The sequence below is a fragment of the Scyliorhinus torazame genome, chromosome 5, assembly GCF_047496885.1.
Source record: "Scyliorhinus torazame isolate Kashiwa2021f chromosome 5, sScyTor2.1, whole genome shotgun sequence".
Lineage (NCBI taxonomy): Eukaryota > Metazoa > Chordata > Chondrichthyes > Carcharhiniformes > Scyliorhinidae > Scyliorhinus > Scyliorhinus torazame.
The window spans coordinates 177,971,091-177,992,427 of NC_092711.1; the positions used below are offsets into that span (position 1 = coordinate 177,971,091).

Genomic DNA, 21,337 nt, shown 5'->3' on the forward strand with positions numbered 1-21,337 from the left:
TTAAGGGCCCCTCTCCCTTGGACATGTGCAGTTCCAGACCACCCATCCACCTGGGATAGAGCAGTTTCTCCAGCATGGGAGGATTGTGGGAGCTGGGTCCGCCATTACTTGTCCAGAGCCATCTCCAACCTCCTGAGACTCGGATGAAAAGTGAGGGGGTGGACATTGACCCCAACCTGACACAAAGTACATGTGGGTAGTCACTGGATTTGATTGTGACGCCAAACCCTCTCACCAAAACATCTTTTTTTAATTTGAAATACCCAATTCAAGTTTTTTCCAATTAAGGGCCAATTTAGTATGGCCAATCCACCTACCCTGCACATCTTTGGGTTGTGGGGATGAGACCCAAACAGACACGGGGAGAATGTGCAAAACTCCACACGGACAGTGTCCCGGGGCTGGGATCGAACTTGGGTCCTTGGTGCCGTGAAGTTAGACAGAATTCTGATTGATGAGGGAGTTGAGGGTCACGGGGAACAGGTAGGAAAATGGACTGAAAGTTAAGATGAGGAGTGAATTCTTCACTCGAGGATGTGGTGAAGCTTTGGAATTCTCTCCCCCAGAGGACTGTGGAGTCTCAGTCATCAAGTATTTTCCAGATCGAGTTGATAGGTTTCGAGATGTTGAAGTCACCAAGGGATATGGGGGATAATGTGGGGAAATGGTGCTGAGCTAGATCGGCCATTGAGCTCATTACAGGCAAGTTCAATGGGCCAAATGGCTGACTGCAGCTCCTATTTCCACTGGAAGCTCATCGGTGCATTCACACTGCTCTCAGTGTGGGAAAGGATTCAGTCAGTCAGTCACCCTGCAAACACACCAGAGAGAGTTCACACTGGGGAGAGGCCATTGAACTGCTGTGTGTGGGAAGGGATTCTGTGAATCATCCACACTGCGGAGACACCAGCGAGTTCTCACTGGGGAGAAGCCGTTCACCTGCTCTCAATGTGGGAAGGGATTCTGTGTTTCCTCATCCCTGCTGAGACACCAACACGTTCACAATTGATTACAGGGGTTGGATTCTGCTGTTATTGTTTCTGCTTCAATTACATCCAGGACTGCATTGTGTTCATTCTGTCAGTTGGTCAATGGGGAGGGTCGGAGGGTTTCTTTCTGCTGGACTGGCCTTCTCATGACTGATGCTCTTGAGCCTTGTGGCAAATTTCATAAGGATCACAGAGTGAAAGGGTATTTGGAAGGTAGATGACAGATAGTTCCTGTTTCTGTTTGGAACCCCAATGCATGCAGTTCAGATGAAGATAGGCTTTAGTGGTTACATGGTTCTGTCTCAGAAGGAAACTGTCAAGCTATGAGGGGCAAGTTGATTGGGAACTTACAATAAAATGTGCAATGATACACAGGCAATCGCATTTAAGGAATTATCACATATTTATATAAAATATAGATTCCTTTAAGAAACAAAAATCCAACCGGAAAAGTGACGCAATCGTGGCTCACAAGAAGAATTAAAGATTCCACTGGTTAAAGGAAGAGGCTCATTGATAGATTACAGATTTATTGCTTCACTGATTTATTGGTACCTTGAAGAATCAATGCAGTATAATTCTTAAATTCAGTATACATACAGACAGAAAATGGAATATCCACAAGGCAAAGTCATTGTTTCAGATAAAAATATGAGAATTGCTGCACAGCAACTTAGTGTTAGAATCTAACACGGTTTCAAGAAAAGCTGCATAAAAGCCCTCGTAGTGAATAAACCACTGTTCTACAAATACATTTAGTAATGAAAATGTATTGCAGCCTCAGCAACACAAACATTTACAAAATGTAGCAAAGCCTTAGCGACAAACAAGGTTAATGCAGAGCACCTTACCTTCAGAGGATTGGTACACGGGGCGGGAGCATGTAGACATTTAATTAATTTGATAGACATTAATGAATCTTAAGTAATGACCAATGCCTGGATAACAAATCATGCTCCAAGTGAGAGAGTTTTTTGAATAAATCAGGAAGCCTCAGTTGAGAATTTGAAACCAATAAGGGGTTAGACCATTGATAAGAATTTCTTTAAGAATAAAGTTTCATGACTAAAGTTTGTTCTGTATTCATGCTTTAAGAAATTCTGAACCATCTATTGATTTCCTAACAGTTTCTCATGTTTTTGTTTAACTCTCTTTATTAGGTTTTGATGTATTACTTGATCTGAATTTTGATTTATTTTTATGTAAGAGAATCAAGGTGGATAATTAGCAATAAAGTTGCATTTTTGAACACCTCCAATCAACCAGATCTTGGGCTCATTTTTGAAGATAAAATAAGAGATCTTATCACTCATATAGTTGCCAAAATAAGTGTAATCCTGAGGATTGGAAACTTGTTTTAGAATTCAGCAAAGGAGGATCAAGAAACTCATCAAGAGAAAATAGAATATGAGAGTAAACTGGCGAGAAACATAAAAAAACGACTGGAAACGTTCCTGGAAAATGTGAAAAGGAAAAGATTCGCAAAGACCAATTGGGTCCATTCCAGGCAGAGACAGGAGAATTTATAATGGGGAATGAGGAAATGACAGCGAAACTAAACAATGTGTGTCTGTCTCCATGAAGGAAGATACAGAAATTGTCCCAAAAACACAAGAGAACCAAGGGACCAGTGAGCACGAGGAACGGAAAGAGATTTGTATTAGTGAAAAAGTAGTACTGGAGAAATTAATGGGGTTGAAAGTTAATAAATCCCCAAAAGCTGATGCTCTACATCCCAGAGTGTTGAAAGAGGCGGCTGGAGAGATAGGGGATACATTGGTGATCACCTTTCAAAATTCGATAGATTCTGGAATGGTTCCTGCAGATTGGAAGGTGGTAAATGTAACCCCACTATTTAAGGAGGGAGAGAGAAAACGGGGAAACACAGACCCATTAGCCTGACATTAGTAGGAGTGAAAATGCTACAATCTATTATAAAGGATGTAATAACATACAAATTAGCAGCAGGAGTAGGCCACTCGGTCCCTCGAGCCTGCTCCACCATTTAATAAGTTCCCGGCTGATCTGATTGTAGCCTCAACTCCCACCACCCCCCGATAATTTTGCTTATAAAGAATCTATTCAGCTCCATCTTCAAAATATTCGCAGACTCTGCTTCCACTGCCCTTTGAGGAAGAGAGTTCCAAAGACTCCCAACTCAGAGAAAAAAGTTCTCCTCTGCCTTAAATGGGCAAGTTATTACTTTAAATCTGTCAGTTGGGTGGCACGGTGGCCCAGTGGATAGCACTGTTGCCTCACGGCACCAAGAACCGGAGTTCGATCCTGGCCCCGGGTCACTGTCCATGTGGAGTTTGCACATTCTCCCAGTGTCTTGTGGGTCTCAGATCCACACCCGAACTTGTTGTGCAGCATTGGTGAATTGGCCTCGCTACACTGCCCCTTAATTAGAAAAAATAATTTATTAAACAAAGAGACAGAAATCTGTCAGTCTCTGCTTTAAACACACTCAGTGACTGAGCTCCCACAGCCCTCTGGGGTAGAGAATTCCAAAGATTCACAACCCTCTGAGTAAAGAAATGTCTCCTCCGAGACCCGTCCTAAGTGACTTCCCCCTGATTTTGAAATTGTGTCCCCTGGTTCCAGACTCCCCCACCAGGGGAAACATCTCACCTGCACCTACCCTGTCTATTCCTTTATGGATTTTGTAAGTTTCAATGAAATCCCCTCTCATTCCTCGAAACCCCAGAGAAAAGAGGCCTAGTTTCCCCAATCTGCTTTCATAGGACAAACCCGGAACAAGTCTGGTCAAACTTTGTTGCTGTTACTCTGTGGCAATACCCTTCCTAAGGTAAGGGGAGTAAAACTGCACACATTACTCCAGCTGTGGTCTAAGCATTTCATAATGATCGATGTCATTGAGGCACGTTGCCTGGTTCTTCTTTGGCACCGGTATGATGGTGGTCTTCTTGAAGCAGGTAGGAACCTCAGAACGGAGTAGGGCGAGGTTGAGGATGTCCGCGAACACACCCGTCAGTTGGTCCGCACAGGATCTGGGTGCATGGCAGGGACTCCCGTCAGGACCTGTCGCTTTCCGATGGTTCACTTTCAAGAAGGCCAATCTGACTTCGGAGGTTGTGACGGTGGGCATGGGTGTGTCCAAGGCTGCTGGGGCAGATGACAGAGGTTTGTTGGTTTCCTGCTCGAAATAAGCATAGAATGCATTGAGTTTGTTGGGATGGGGTGTGCTGTTGCTAAAGATTCTACTCGGCTTTGCTTTTTAGCGCATTATGTTGTTTAAGCCCTGCCACAATCGATGAGAGTCCATGATTCTCGCTTAGTCTGGGCAACTCTTCTGTTGTCTCTTGGCAACCCTGTTGGCTTTGAGAGGTCGTACCTAGATTTTTTTGTACTGACTTGAACGCCTCAGACGTGGCCTTCAGTCGGGAGTGAATCTCCCGATTAAACCATGGTTTCTGGTTGGGTAACGTACGTACTACCTTCTTTGACACACAATCTTCTACACACTTACTGATGAAGTCTGTAATGGTGCTGGTGATGGTGCTGGCATACTCGGTTAACTGCCGAGTTCTTAAATATGGACCAGTCACGTAAGAGCTCTTCTGTTGCCTCGGACCAGCATTGCACAACCTTCATAACCAGATTCTCCAGCTTAAGTTTCTGCTTGTATGCCGGGAGAAGGAGCACCGTCTTGTGGTCCGATTTTCCGAAGTGCGATTAGGGGATGGATCATCAGGTGCCCGTGATGTTTGTGTAGCAGTGGTCAAGGATGTTGGGGCCCCTGTTGGGACAGGAGATGTGTTGGTGGAATTTGGGCAGTGCACGCTTGAGGTTGGCCTGGTTAAAGTCCCCGGCCACGATGAACAAGGCTCCGGGTATCCTGTTTCATTGTTATTGAAAGCGGTTACAATTCATCAAGCGCCTTCTTCACTTCCAGCTGGGGTGGGATGTAGACCGCCGTGATGATGGCAGGAGTGAATTCCGTGGAAGGCAGTATGGGCGTCACTTCACAGTCGGGTATTCCAGGTCCGGGGAGCAGTAGTTCGCCAGGGTCCGCAATTACAGCACCAGGAGTTGACGAGGAGACAAACCCCTCCACCCACTCCAGGTTCAGTCCTGGATGTGATTAACAGCAGAATCCAATCCAACATCACTTGTGAACCCTTTGGTGTCTCAGCATGTTGGACGACTGAGTGAATCCCTTCACACAGTGAGAGCAGGTGAATGGCTTATTTCCAGTGTGAACTCGCTGGTGTCTCCGCAATGTGGATGATGTTTGAAACCTCTTTGTGCAGTGAGAGCAGCTGAACGGTCTCTCCTCAGTGTGAATGCGCTGGTGGGGCATCAGTACCCAATAGCTTTGAAACACACTCCCACAGTCGGAGCATTTAAAGGGTCTCTCATTTCTGTGAGTGACATTGTGGCTCAGCAAGTGATGACCGAGTGAATCTTTTCCCAGTTGGAGAGGTGAACGGGCTCTCCCCGGTGTGACCTCGCTCGTGTTTCATCAGGTTGGATGAGGTTCTAAAGCACTTTGTGCAGTGAGAGCAGCTGAACGCTCTCCTCAGTGTGAACGCGCTGGTGGGACATCAGTCGCTGTGAGCTTTTGAAACCCCTCCAGCAGTCGGAGCATTTAAAGGGCCTGCTCTTGGTGTGAGTGACATTGTGGCTACGCAGGCCGGATAATTGAGTGAATCCCATATCACACACAGAGCAGATGAACGGCCTCTCCCCGGTGTGAACTCTCTGGTGACTCTGCAGGTTGGATAACTGAGTGAATCCCTTCCCACAGTCAGAGCAGGTGAATGGCATCTCCCCGGTGTGAACTCGTTCGTGTCTCCGCAGGTTGCCAATGTCACTGAATCCCTTTTTACACAGAGCAGTTGAAAGGCCTCTCTCCAGTGTGAACTCGTTCGTGTTTCCGCAGGTTGCCAATGTCATTGAATCTCTTTTCACACTGAAAGCAGGTGAAAGGCCTCTCTCCAGTGTGAACTCGTTCGTGTTGCCGCAGGCTGCCAATGTCAGTGAATCCCTTTTCACACTGAGAGCAGGTGAACGGCCTCTCTCCAGTGTGACTGCGTTGATGCTTTTCCAGCCCGTATGGGCCTTTGAACCCCTTCCCACAATCCTCACATTTCCATGGTTTCTCCCTGGTCCGGGTGATCTTGCGTCTCACCACGTTGGATGATCAGTTGAAGCCTCGTCCACACACAGAACACCTATACAGTCTCTCTCTGCTGTGAATGGTGTAGTATTGTTTCAGGCTGTGTCATTGTTTAAAGCTCTTTCCATAGTCAGTGCTCTGTAACAGTCTCACACGGGTTGTCTGTGTGTGTCTCGGTGCTTTTCTAGACACACTGATGTTTAAAATCTCTTGAAGCAGACAGAATAGACAAACATTTCTCCTTCTAGATTCAAAGGCCGATGATCCCAAGAATTGAGTGACTCAGTCAGTTCTTGACGTGATATTTAGTTTGAGATCTCGGCCTCAAACTCCTCTTGTTCGAACTTCCTGCAAACAGATTTTACAATAGTAATCATTGTTAGTACAGGATAGAAACTCAGAACAGACAATTCTAGTTTCTATCGAACATTCTTTCCTCTCTCTTTCCCTGAAATGCTCTAAATCTCAATCCCACACACACTCCCTCCATTCTCACTCTGCTGTATCTAATGTTCCCCCTCCCAATTCTCCTGAAGGTGCCGATTCAGGCTGATTGACAAATCCAAGCTCACTGCTTCCTGCCCTGGACAGAGAGATCTATATTCACTTACTTTCCCTCCCAATTTTCCTGAAGGTGTTGATCAACAAATCTAAACTCACTAAAACCTGTACAAGAGTAGAGAATCTCTATACAAGTACATTTACTGGTTAGAGATAGGGAAATTCTGAGGAAGAACTTTATTTGGTCATGGAGTGGTCATGACATGGAACTCACTGCCCACAAGCGTTGTGGAAGTCCAGATGATCAATAATTCAAAATAATATATGAAGAAAATAAGCTTTCAGGGGAACAGGGATATCGAGGGGGAATGAGACTGACTGGATTACTGTAGAGAGTCAGCATTGACTTGAGTTCCCAAATGGATTCTGTAAGTGCTGCAATGACTGTATGACTGGAAATATATAATGTAGGTACAGTACTATATTACAAAACTAGAAATAATGATACATGTATTTTATTACAGAACCATCAATAATATATCTAATACATTCCATACAACACTAGATAATATAACATTATTAAAAAATCATTTACAGGATGTGAGAGTCGCTGGTTCAGCCAGCATTTATTGCCCATCCCTAGTTGCCCTTCAGAAGGTGGTGATGAGTTGCCTTCTTGAACCATTGCAGTCCTTGAGTTGTTGCTACATCCCCTGTGCTGTCAGGGAAGGAGTTCCAGGATGTTGCCCCAGCAACAATGAAGGAAGGGCGATATATTTCCAAGTCTGTCTGGTGAGTGACTTGGAGGTGAACCTCCAGGTGGTGGGGTTCCCAACTATCTGCTGCTCTTGTCCTTCTAGATAGTAGTGGTCATGGGTTTGGAAGGTGCTGTCGGAGGAACCTTGGTGAGTTACTGCAGTGCACATTGTAGATGGTATACACGGCTGCCATTGTTCGTCGGTGGTGAAGTGTTTGAATATTCGTGGAATGGGGAGCAGTCAAGCAGGCTGCTTTGTTCTGGATGGTGTAGAGCAGCATCATGAGTGTTGTTGGAGCTTCATTCAACCAGGCAAGTGGTAATTATTCTATTACACGCCTGACTTGTACCTTGTATATGGTGGACAGGCTTTGGGGGTCAGGAGGTGCATTATTCGCTGTAGTCTTTGGCCTGCCCTGATGGCCACCGTATTAATATGGCTAGTCCAGTTCAGTTTCTGATCAATGGTAACCCTCAGGATGTTGGCTGTGGAGGATTCAGCAAAGCTAATGCCACTGAATGTCAAGGGGTGGTGGTTAGATCCTCCTTTATAGGAGATGGTCATTGCCTGCCACTTGTGTCGCACAAATGTAACTTCCACTTATCAGCCAACATCTAGATACTGTGTAGGACATGCTGCATTTGGACATGGACTGCTTCATTATCTGAGGAGTCACGAATGGTGTTGAACATTGTGCAGTCATCCACAAACATTCCCACTTCTAGCCTTGTGATGAAAGGGAGGCCATTGATGAAGCAGCTAGAGATGATTGGGCCCAGGAGTGTGCCCTGAGGAACTCCTGGAGTTGAGATGATTGACCTCCAACCACCAGTCATCTTCCTTTGTGCCAGGTATGACTCCAACCAGCGGAGAGTTTTCCCCAATTCCCATTGACTGCAGTTTAGCTGGGGCTCCTTGATGCCATAGTCAGTCAAATGCTGCCTTGATACCAAGGGCAGTCACTCTCACGTCCCCTCTGGCATTCAGCTCTTTTGTCCATTTTTGAACCAAGGCTGTAATGAGGTCAGGAGCTGAGTGACATTGGTTGGACCCAAACTGAGCGTCCGTGAGCAGGTTTTGCTGAGTAAGTACCACTTGCTAGAGCTGTTAATGACTCCTTCCATCACTTTGCTGATGGTGGAGAGTATTCCGACAGGGAAGTAATTGGTTGGGTTTGGTTTGTCCTGTTTACTGTTCCCTTTAACGTCAGCCATCTCCTGGGGAAACCAGCCCTTTAAATGTGAACATTAGGAAAGAGACCATCCTTTTAGCCAGACAAATAAATGTGTCAAGCTGAGGGAGCAAAGGATGTCAATGTCTTTCAGTCAGCCAGACCAATTGAAGGTCAGAATGAGAAAAGAAATGGAAAGGGGGAGAAAAGAAAGTATTTAACTCACAGATGTTGGAGACAGGAGTCTGTGTGCAGCTCAAGCTCATTCAGGGTTGGAGGAACAACAGCTTTGCTCGGCAGAAACCGCCATGTCCAGCTTCCGCATTGAGACAATGGGGGAGCTGTGATTGGTGGAGGAGCAGAATCCTTCCGGTCCTCCAATCTTCCTATTGGTCAACACCTCAGCAGTAAGGTCAGCGGAAGTGAGCTCCCCTGCACATGCGCAGCTGCCCCTTCCCTGAGACATGCGCATCCCGGGTCAGGGGAGGGGTAGATCACCGACGGCCGGAACTGTCAGCCGGTTGCCTGGAAACCTCTTCTGGAGAATATGTGGGGGAAGGGGAACAATGGGTGGGGGCGGGGGCGGGGGATGCCGCGTCTGCGCGTTGGGCAGTGACGTCACCACGGAACAGACTTATTCCTATTAGTTGAGTTTGAGGACGAGCTCCTTTGTGATGTGACAATGTGGAGGTTGGACAGAGTTTCAGACTAAAACCTCCTCCTCTGGGCAACATCTGGGAGCAAATCAGTGTCTCCCCCTTTCAATAGTTCATAAGATATAGGAGCAGAGTTAGGCCATTTGGCCCATCGAGTATAACCCTTCAACCCGATTAAATATCTGTCTAACCCTTCCCTAAATTTACTCACTGTCCCAGCTCCACCGCACTCTGGGGTAGTGAATTCCACAGATTCACAGCTCTTGGGAGAAGCAGTTTCTCTTCAACTCTTTAGAATTTGCTACCTCTTTTTAAAAATAATCTTTATTGTCACAAGTAGGCTTACATTAACACTGCAATGAAGTTACTGTGAAAAGCCCCTACGCTCCACATTTTGGCGCCTGTTCGGGCACACAGAGGGAGAATTCAGAATGTCCAAATTATCTAACAGCACGTCCTTCGGGGCTTGTGGGAGGAAACTGAAGCACCCGGTGGAATCATAGAATTTACAGTGCAGAAGGAGGGCATTCAGCCCGTCGATTTTGCACCAACCCCTGGAAAGAGCACCCCACCCCAGCCCACGCCCCAACCCACGTCTCCACCCCATCCCTGTAACCCAGGAAACACACCTAACCTTTTTGGACACAAAGGGCAATTTATCATGGCCAATTCACCTTTTATCATGGCCAATCCACCTAACCTGCACATCTTTGAATGTGGGAGGAAACCGGAGCACGGGTACAAAATCTACAGAGACATGGGGAGAACATGCAGACTCCACACAGCCAGTGACCCAAACCGGAATTGAACCTGGGACCCTGGAGATATGGAGCAACTGTGCTAACCACTGTGCTACCATGCTGCCCATCTTATCCCAAGACTATTACCTCTCCTTCTAGAATGCCTGAAAGACGTGCTGTTAGGTGAATTGAACATTCTGAATTCTCCTTCTGTGTACCCTAACAGGCGCCAGAATGTGGCGACTTGGGGAGTTTCACGGTAACTTCATTGCCGTGTTTTTTTAAAATTTAAAGTACCCAATTCATTTTTTCCAATTCAGGGGCAATTTCATAGATTATCATAGAACTTACAGTGCAGAAGGAGGCCATTCGGCCCATCGAGTCTGCACCAGCTCTTGGAAAGAGCACCCGACCCAAGGTCAACACTGGGCTAAATTGCTGGCTTTGAAAGCAGACCAAGGCAGGCCAGCAGCACGGTTCAATTCCCGTAACAGCCTCCCCGAACAGGCGCCGGAATGTGGCGACTAGGGGCTTTTCACAGTAACTTCATTGAAGCCGACTTGTGACAATAAGCGATTTTCATTTTCACCCTATCCCCATAACCCAGTAACCCCACCCAACACTAAGGGCAATTTTGGACACTAAGGGCAATTTATCATGGCCGCTCCACCTAACCTGCACATCTTTGGACTGTGGGAGGAAACCGGAGCACCCGGAGGAAACCCACGCAGACACTGGGAGAATGTGCAGACTCCGCACAGACAGTGACCCAAGCCGGAATCAAACCTGGAACCCTGGAGCTGTGAAGCAATTGTGCTATCCACAATTTAGCGTGGCCAATCCACCTCGGCTGCACATCTTTGGGTTGAGGGGGCAAACCCACTCAAACAGGGGAGAATGTGCAAACTCCGCACGGACAGTGACCCAGATCCGGTATCGAACCTGGTACCTCGGCGCTATGAGGCAGCAGTGCTAACCACTGCACCACCGAGCTGCCCCATTGCGGTGTTAATGTAAGCCTACTTGTGACAAAAATAAAGATTATTATTATTATTAAGTGGGAGTAGCCTCTCCAAGGCGGCCTTCAGGACGCACGACAAAGCAGAATCGCCGAGCACAAACTTATAGCCAAGTTCCGCACACGAGTGCGGCCTCAACCGGGACCTTGGATTCATGTCTCATTACATTCATCCCCCCCCCGCACCCCCCCCCCCCCCCCCCCCCCCCCCCCCCCACCACCAACCATCTGGCCTGGGCTTGCAAAATCCTACCAACTGTCCTGGCTTGAGACAATTCACACCTCTTTAACCTGTAATTATCCCTCTCTCCAGTCACTCCGTCTGGACCTGTAAAGACTTAATTACCTGCAAAGACTCACATTCAAAAGTATCGTCTTGCATCATTGACTTTGTCTCTGTACATGTTTCTGGAACCCACCTCTTCATTCACCTGAGGAAGGAGCTCCGAAAGCTAGTGATTCGAAACAAACCTGTTGGACTTTAACCTGGTGTTGTAAGACTTCTTACTGTGCTCACCCCAGTCCAACGGCGGCATTGCCACATTAAAGTAAAAGGGCAAAGTGGCAGCACGGTAGCGCCGTGGTTAGTGCTGCTGCCTCACAGCGCCGAGGTCCCAGGTTCGATCCCGGCTCTGGGTCACTGTCCGCATGGAGTTTGCACATTCTCCCCGTGTTTGCGTGGGTTTCACCCCCACAACCCAAAGATCTGCAGGGTAGGTGAACTGGTAATGCTAAATTGCCCCTTAATTGGAAAAGATAAATTGGGTACTCTAAAATTGAAAACAAAAGTAAAAGGGCAAAGACTATTTATAGTTTAAGAGATACATTCCTAATAAAAATAGTGTTCAGGCATTGTTACTTCTAGTTTGTTGCAGAAAAAGTCATCAAACTTGAGGTTTTTGCCTTACGACTCTTTAATTTGTTCACTGGGTTTAGAATTTATCTTTTAAAGTTACTGATCTTTTCAGAAATCTTACACAGTTGATTTAGAGCTACAAGTTTCAACTCCCCATTAAGCCTCAGGCAACTTCTGTCTCTCTATTGCTCATGTCAATGACAGCCCAGCAACAGAGCTGAGTGCTGGAGATGCCGTCACTCCTTTTAGGAGCTGAAATCAGAAGAAAGATGAACCAAAGTATCTGGTTGAGCTTTGTGTTAGCTGTCTGACCATGATGACCATATATAAATAGCTAACCAAGTAATATGTTGTGATGAGGGTTTAGAAACAGACCCTGGATAGAAGAGTTCACTGAAGCTGTGGGCTTGTCAGCTGTACAATGAAACCAGGCATCCAACAGCCACAGAGACCTCTAATATTGGACACTGGGTTTAACCCTGTTCTGTATTAAACAGACCTATCTGATACTGGGGGTGATATAGTTAATCTGACCCTTAATTCATTCAATTCCAAAGTGAATAACATTTATTCAAGTATAGTGATTACTCTGTTAATCTGTGAACAAAGTGGTGTCAGTTCATGCAGATCCGTGTCTGAACTCAATTTCATTACTTATTTTTGTTACTGACTAGGGTGCCTCTCTCTCTCTCCTCTATATCTCTCCTGCCTCTCTCAGTCTCTGGTGCTCCCCTCTCCCTCTGGTGCCTCTCTCTCCCTCTGTCTCTCTCAGCTGCCTCTCACTCTCTGTTATCAGTGCTTAGGAAGGCAGGTGGGATAGTTTCCTTTGGTAGCTGATGGCCAAGAATATAAGAGCAGGGAGATTGTGCTGGAACTGGATCAAACACCAGTTAGACCACAGCCAGAGCACTGTGGACAGTTCTGGTCACCACAGTTCTGGGGGTGCTATCCACGAGTAGCGCCGTGGAACAACTTAGGAAGGCGAGGGGAGTGGTGTATGAGCATGGGGAGAAGGCCAGCAGATTGCTAGCGCAGCAACTCAGGGGAAGAGGGAGGCAGCCAGGGAATTAAGTAGAGTGGTTGATGGGGAGGGGAGCAGAGTGGAGGACCCAGCAGGACTGAATAAGGTATTTCGGGAGTTCTATAGTAAACTGTACACTTCAGAACCCCCGGAAGAGCCAGAGGAGATGAAAAGGTTCCTGGATGGACTAACCTTCTTAAAAGTAGGCGGGGGACTAGTGGATAGGCTGGGGGCACCGATTAGAGCGGAGGAGGTATTGGGGGGCCTAAAGGCCATGCAGTCGGGGAAAGCCCCGGGACCGGATGGATACCCAGTAGAGTTTTACAAGAAGTTCTCGGAGATAGTGGGACCGGTCCTGACAAGGGTTTTTAATGAGGCAAGGGACAGAGGGACCCTGCCACCGACGATGTCGCAAGCCACCATCTCGCTGATACTAAAGCGGGACAAGGACCCGGAATCCTGCGGGTCATACAGGCCAATCTCCCTGATCAATGTGGATGCCAAGCTCCTGGCCAAGGTCCTGGCGATTAGAATTGAGGACTGCGAACCATCGGTGATTGGGGATGATCAGACAGGGTTTGCGAAAGGCAGGCAGCTGACAGCTAACTTGAGAAGATTGCTTAATGTGATCATGATGCCCCCGATGGGCAAGGAGGTGGAGGTAGTGGTGGCAATGGACGCTGAGAAGGCCTTCGACCAGGTGGAGTGGGGCTATTTGTGGGAGGTGCTTGGACGGTTTGGGTTTGGGGAGGGACTGGTTAATTATCATAGAATATACAGTGCAGAAGGAGGCCACACGGCCCATCGAGTCTGCACCGGCTCTTGGAAAGAGCACCTTACCCAAGGTCAACGCCGCCACCCTATCCCCACAACCCAGCAACCCCACCCAACACTAAGGGCAATTTTGGACACTAAGGGCAATTTATCACGGCCAATCCACCTAACCTTCACATCTTTGGACTGTGGGAGAAAACCGGAGCACCCGGAGGAAACCCACGCACACACGGGGAGGACGTGCAGACTCCGCACAGACAGTGACCCAAGCCGGAATCGAACCAGGGACCCTGGAGCTGTGAAGCAATTGTGATATCCACAATGCTACCGTGCTGCCCACGGTAGATTGGGTCAGACTATTGGGTCAGACTATTGTACCAGGCCCCAAAAGCTAGGTGTTAGGGTGAACAGGATAATGTCAGATTACACCACGGGACCAGACATGGGTGCCCACTCTCCCCGTTGCTGTTCGCACTGGCCATAGAGCCGTTGGCGATTGCGTTGAGAGCTGCGAAGGGGTGGAAGGGAATGACTAGGGTGGGGGGGGTTGGAACATAGGGTCTCTCTCTATGTGGACGACCTGCTCCTGTACGTGTCGGACCCACTGGCCGGGATGGAAAATATACTGGAAACATTGAGGAAGTTCAGCCGATTTCAGGGTACAAATTAAATATGACCAAGAGTGAGATGTTTGTGGTGCAGGCACGGGGCCAGGAGAATAGACTGAAGGAGCTGCCATTTAGGCTGGTGGAGGAAAGTTTCCGGTACTTGGGAATACAGGTGGCACGAGACTGGGGCAGGTTACATAAGTTAAATTTGACTAGGGTGGTGGAACAAATGAAGAGGGAGTTTTGGAGATGGGATGCACTCCCGCTGTCACTGGTGGGGAGGGTGCAGACTGTAAAGATGACAATCCTCCCTAGATTTCTGTTCATCTTCCAGTGCCGCCCGATCTTTATCCCACGGTCCTTCTTCAAAACGACCGGCAAAATCATCATGAGCTTTGTCTGGGGGTGGGGAAGATTAGGGTAGAGTAGGAGGGATAAATAGGGTAGTGTCTAGGGGAGAGGAGCGGGCATGTGCAGTATGGTTTGATTGAAGTAGTGGTTTTATATTGATGTTTGCACATTTCTGTTAGCTGTAACTGTTTACAATGCCAAAAAATACCTCAATAAAATGGTTTGTTAAAAAAAAAAAAACTTTGTTCTTGTGGGGGGATGGTGGGTGGAATTTTCTTCTTGGTGTTTGTTGGGAATTGTTATGTTTTGTATCTGTATGTTCGGGGGGGGGGGATTAATGGGGGTAGGATGCTTGGCGCCATGGGCGGGGGTTATCAGGCTAGCTGGGTGGGCTAGCTCAGTGGGGCCCGAGCAGGTGACCAAGTTTGGTATGGGGGGGGGGGGTTGAGATTGCTGTTTCGTTAGTGTGGCGGGGGGGGGGGGGGGGGGGATTGTTCTGCTGACAGGGGACTGGCTTTGGGAGATAAATTGGAGGCCGATGACGGTGGGCGCCAGTGGGCGGGCCTGAGGAGGCGCGGGACACGAGTTGGAGGCTGGCCTAAGAAGGGTGATGGTTGATCGGCGGGGGGGGGGGGGGGGGGGGGATGTGCCCCCGACCACGCTGATCACATGGAACGTGAGAGGGCTGAATGGGCCGGTCAAGAGGGCTTGTGTGTTCGCACATTTGAAGAGGTTGAAGGCGGACGTGGCAATGTTACAAGAGACACACCTGAGGGGAGTGGATCAGACTAGGCTGAGGCACGGGTGGGTCGGGCAGATATTTCATTCGGGGCTAGACTCTAAAACTAGGGGCGTTGCGATCTTTTTTTTAATATAAATTTAGAGTACCCAATTAATTTTTCTCCAATTAAGGGGCAGTTTAGCGTGGCCAATCCACCTAACCTGCACATCTTTGGGTTGTGGGGGTGAAACCCACGCAGACATGGAGAGAAAGTGCAAACCCCACACGGACAGTGACCCAGGGCCGGGATTCAAACCCGGGTCCTCAGCGCTGCAGCCCCAGTGCTAACCACTGCGCCACATGCCGCGCCTCAGGGGGTTGCGATCTTGATTAATAAGCGGGTGTCATTTGAGGTCAGGAATATAGTGGTGAACTCAGGGAGTAGGTACATCATGGTGAGTGGGAAGCTGGAGGGGATGACGATGGTATTAGTGAATATTCACGCACCAAATTGGGACTACGTGAAGTTTATGAGGCAAGTGTTGGGGAAGATTCCGGACCTGGATTTGCATCAGCTGATCATGGGGGGGGCGGGGGGACTTCAATACAGTTCTAGATCAGAGGTTGGATCGGTCGCGTTCAAGCACAGGGAGGGTGCGAGCCTAGGCAAAGGAGCTCAAGGGATTTATAGAACAAATGGGGGGGTGGGGGGTAGATCCGTGGAGGTTTGGACGGCCAAGAGCGAAGTGTCATAATATCCACGTATGTATATAATGAGATGCAGACAGGCAGTGATTGACACACAGGATGACCAGTAAGCACACAGCACAGTGCAGCCAATCACCAGACAGAACACTACCACTATAAAGCCAGAGGGCACTAGGTTTCCCGCTCTCTCGGGACCCAGCCACTGAGACAGTCATAGTCCACGAGCTAGCACAGTGCAAACACCATGCGGTAGCGAGTAAGTCTGGTCAGGCTAGTACAAGGTCTCCAGTCAGTTCAGTACAGTGTAGACCCACAGTTAAATATGTATGTTAGTTCTATCGTTCAATAAAACCGTGTTGGATCCTCTACAGTGTTAGAGGTCTGTTTCTCGCATCGCTGCAGCAAGTGCAGTCCACACCGAACCGACCTGCCTAACACATCACAAAGGAGTTTTCTTTTTTATCCCACGTGCACAAAGTGTATTCCCGGATTGATTTTTTTCATTTTGAACAAGGCTTTGCTGGCGGGGGTGGTGGATACCAAGTATTTGGCGATTGTTGTATCGGACCATGCCCCACACTGGGTGGATCGACGGGTGAGCAAGGAGTAGGGTCAGCGACCGCACTGGAGATTGGATGTAGGATTGTTGGCGGACGAGGGGGTGTGCGGGCGGGTGAGGGAGGCCATCTAGAATTATTTGGAGATAAATGACATGGGAGGTTTCGGCAGCAACGGTGTGGGAAGCGCTGAAGGCGGTGGTTAGGGGGAAGCCAATTTTGATACGGGCTCATAGGGAGAAGGTGTAGCGGGTAGAGATGGATAGGCTGGTTAGGGAAATACTCCAGGTGGACAGAAGGTATTCTGAAGCCCCAGAGGCAGGGTTCTTGAAGGAGCGGCAGAAGCTGCAGATGGAGTTTGGTCTGTTATCCACAGGGAAGGCGGTGGGGCAGCTGACGAAGGCGAGGGGGCGGTTTATGAGTATGGGGAGAAGGCCAGTCGGATGCTAGCACACCAGCTAAAGAAGAGGGAGGTGGCCAGGGAGATAGGAAGAGTGAAGGACAGAGGGGGGAACACGATCTTGGACCCAGCGGGGGTGAATGGGGTGTTTAAGGAGTTTTATAGTCGGCTGTATGAGTCGGAACCCCCAGCTGGGGTGGAGGGGATGAGGCAGTTTGTGGAAGGGTTGGAGTTTCTGAAGGTGGAGGAAAGGTTAGTTGAGGGGTTGGGAGACCCGATCGGGATTGTAGAAGTAATAGAGGGAATGGAGGCCATGCAGTGGAACACAGGGTCATTATATGCAGACGACCTACTCCCATACATTTCTAACCCGTTAGGGGGGATGGGGGAGATTATGTGGATCTTAGGGGAATTTGGCCGGTTCTCGGGGTACAAATTGAAGATGGGTAAGAGCGAGGTTTTTGTGATCCAGGCGAGCGGGCAGGAGAGGAGACTGGGGGAACTGCCGTTTAAAATGGTGGGAGTTTCCGTTACTTGGGAATTCAGGTGGCACGGGGATGGGAGCAGTGACATCAATTAAATTGGACCCCGTTAGTCGAACAAAGAAAGAGGACGTTCGGAGGTGGGACAGGCTCCCGTTGTCACTGGCGGGGAGGGTACAGACCGTAAAAATGACAGTCCTCCCGAGATTTCTGTTTGTTTTCCAGTGCCTCCCTATTTTTATACCAAAGGCCTTTTTTAAGCGGGTGAACAGGGTGATTTCTGGTTTTGTGTGGGCAGGTAAAACCCAGCGAGTAAAGAAGGTGCTGTTCGAGCGGAGCCGCGGGGGGGGGGGGGGGGGGGGGGCACTGCCGAACTTCAGTAACTACTACTGGGCGGCAAATATAGCCATGATCAGGAAGCGGGTAGCGGGGGAAGGGTCAGTGTGGGAGTGGGTAGAGGCGGAATCATGTAAGGGCACAAGTTTGGGGGCATTGGTAACGGCTCCTCTGCCATTCTCCCCAGCCCGGTACTTCACAAACCCAGTGGCAGTGGCGGCTCTGAGAGTTTGTGGGCAGTGGCGGAAGCATACAGGAGTGGAGGGAGCGTCGGTGTGGGCTCCAATTTGTGGCAACCACTGGTTTGCCCCGAGGAGGCTGGATGGAGGGTTTCGGAGGTGGCAGAGAGCAGGGATTGAGAGGCTGGGGGATCTATTTATTGATGGGAGCTTTCCACATTTCGAAGATTTGGAGGAGGAGTTTGAATTGCCGGGAGGGAATGGGTTTCGTTATCTGCAGATAAGGATTTTGCGCTAAGGCAGGTTTCGACCTTTCCGCTTCTCCCGCCACAGGGGATACAGGACAAGGTGGTTTCTGGAACGGGGGTGGGGGAGGGGGAGGTTTCGGAAATTTACAAAGAACTTATGGAGTGGGAGGAAACCCAGTTAGGTGAGCTAAAGTGTAAATGGGAAGATGAGTTGGGAGGGGAGGTAGAGGCGGGTCTGTGGGAGGATGCTCTGAACAGAGACAACACGTCCTCATCATGTGCCAGGCTCAGCCTGATACAATTCAAGGTGGTTCATCGGACACACATGACGGTGTCCCGGATGAGCAGTTTTTTGGCATAGAGGACAGGTGTGTGAAGTGGAGGGCCTGCAAACCATGTCCACATGTTTTGGGCATGCCCGAAGCTTAGGGGACACTGGCAGGGATTTGCGGATATCATGTCCATTGTGCGAAAAATAAGGGTGGCGCCGAGTCCAGAGGTGGCGATTTTTGGAGTTGAGGAAGATCCAGGAGTTCAGGGGACGAAAGAGGCTGACGTCTTGGCCTTTGTCGCCTTGGTAACCCGGAGACGGATATTGTTAGCATAGAGGGACTCGAAGCCCCCGAAATCAGGGGTTTGGGTTAGCGACATGTCTGGGTTTCTTAAGACTTGAGAAAATTAAGTTCACCCTGAGAGGATCAACGTTAGGGTTCGTTCGGAGGTGGCAGCCGTTTATCGACTTCTTCAGAGAAAACTAAACTGTCAGCAGAGGCAATAAAGGGGGGGGGCGGGGGTGATGGGATAGGGGGGAGTTCGGCTATGTTGTGTCTAGAGTAGGCGGGAGCAGTGGGAGATGGAGGGATGTTTACGCACTGAACTATGTTTACATTTGTATTTGTATTGCTTATTGTTATAAAAGCATAAATGCCTTAATAAAATGTTTTTTTAAAACTTTTCCCCTCGCACCTTAAACCTCTGTCACCTAGTAATTGACTTTTACAACCTGGGAAAAAGCTTCGGACTATCCACTCTGTCCGTGCCACTCAGAATTTTGTAAACTTTTATCAGGTCGTCCCTCAACCTCCGTCGCTCGAGTGAAAACAATCCAAATTTATCCAACCTCTCCTGACAGCTGATACCCTCCAGGCCAGACAACATCCTGGTAAACCTCCTCTGTACTCTCTCCAAAGCCTCCACATCCTTTAGGTAATGTGGTGATCAGAATTGTAGGCAATATTCCACGTGTGGCCTAACTAAGGTTCTGTACAGCTGCAGCATGAATTGCCAATTTTTATACTCAATGCCCTGACCAATAAAGACAAGCATGCCGTCTGCCTTCTTAGCTCCTTATCCACCTGCGTTGCTACTTTCAGTGATATGTTTATTGTAATTTCCCAATCTACCAGACAACTTACCCCTCAGACCATGATAGTTTCCTTCTGCGAGAAACACCCAGATAAATTAGGCAAAAGAACCCTGTAACCACCACAGCCCATCTTCATGGCAACGTGGCTGCTTTGGGAACTAAATATCTTCCAACGTGCAAACACCTTTTCATTCTGTGCTCCTCGTCAAACTTGGAACCAGGTTAATCGCAACGAGGCTCAAAAATGGTCAGCCCACCGGAGGCAGAGGTGTTAGACTGGCCAGTCCAGCAGAAAGAAACCCTCCAATCATCACCATTCACCAGATGTCAGAATGAACAGAATGCAGTCCTGGATGTCAGTGAGAGCAGAAACAATAACAACGGAGCCAACATCTGTAATTTATTGTGAACTTGTTGGAGTCACAACAGGTGTGATGAATCACAAAACCCCTCCCCACATTGAGAGCATATGAATGGTCTCTCCCCAGAATTAACTCGCTAGTGTCTCCGGAGTTGGGACGGATCATTGAATGTCTCCCCTGCTCAGAGCAGGTGAATGGCTTCTTCCAGGTGTGAACTCGCTAGAGTTCCGGCAGGGTGTATGGATATCTGAATCCCTTCTCTCACTCAGAGCAGCTTAACGCCTTCTCCCCTGTGTGAACTCGCTGGTGGCTCTGCAGGTGGGATAACTGAGTGAATCCCTTCTCACACTGAGAGCAGGTGAATGGCCTCTCCCCAGTGTGAACCTGCTGGTGTCTCTGCAGGTGGGATAACTGAGTGAATCCCTTCTCACACTGAGAGCAGGTGAACGGCCTCTCCCCAGTGTGAACTCGCTGGTGTGACAGCAGGCTCGATGAAGTAGTGAATCCCTTCTCACACTGAGAGCAGGTGAACGGCCTCTCCCCAGTGTGAACTCGCTGGTGTGACAGCAGGCTCGATGAAGTAGTGAATCCCTTCTCACACTGAGAGCAGGTGAACGGCCTCTCCTCAGTGTGAACTCGCTGATGTCTCCGTAGGTTGGATGATTGAGTGAATCCCTTCTCACACTGAGAGCAGGTGAACGGCCTCTCCCCAGTGTGAATTCGCTTGTGTGCCAGCAGGCTGGATAACCGAGTGAATTCCTTTTCACACCGAGAGCAGATGAACGCCCTCTCCCCAGTGTGAACTCGCTGGTGTCTCCGCAGGCTCGATGAAGTAGTGAATCCCTTCTCACACTGAGAGCAGGTGAACGGCCTCTCCCCAGTGTGAACTCGCTGGTGTGTCTGCAGGCTGGATAACCGAATGAATCCCTTTTCACACCGAGAGCAGATGAACGGCCTCTCCCCAGTGTGAACTCGCTGGTGTCTCCGCAGGCTCGATGAAGTAGTGAATCCCTTCGCACACTGAGAGCAGGTGAACGGCCTCTCCCCAGTGTGAACTCGCTGATGTATCTGCAGGGCGGTTGAATCACGGAATTCTTTCTCACATTGAGAGCAGGCAAACGGCCTCTCCCCAGTGTGAACTCGCTGGTGTGTCTGCAGGGCGAATAACCGAATGAATCCCTTCTCACACACAGAGCAGGTGAATGGCCTCTCCCCAGTGTGACTGCGCCGATGAGCTTCCAGCTGAGATGGGGTCCTGAATCTCTTCCCACAGTCCCCACATTTCCACCGTTTCTCCAGGGTGGGGGTCTCGTGTCTCTCCAGGTTTGTCGATCAGTTGAAGCCTCGTCCACACACAGAACACGTGTACGGTCTCTCCCGCTGTGAATGGTG

The 21,337-nt window shown here is 48.9% G+C and overlaps 2 protein-coding genes across 2 annotated transcripts in view; one reads left to right on the forward strand and one right to left on the reverse strand.

The window, feature by feature from the left end:
- LOC140422470 (uncharacterized) overlaps positions 1-21,337 on the forward strand; it is a 250,353-nt gene that overhangs the window by 129,214 nt on the left and 99,802 nt on the right. The window lies entirely within an intron of this gene.
- On the reverse strand, positions 1,503-21,277 carry LOC140418064 (uncharacterized; the record flags this gene model as incomplete). The annotated part of the gene is made up of 2 exons (XM_072501491.1): positions 1,503-6,480; positions 19,633-21,277. A coding segment is annotated over one exon (1,071 nt), but the record flags the coding sequence as incomplete, so codon positions are not given.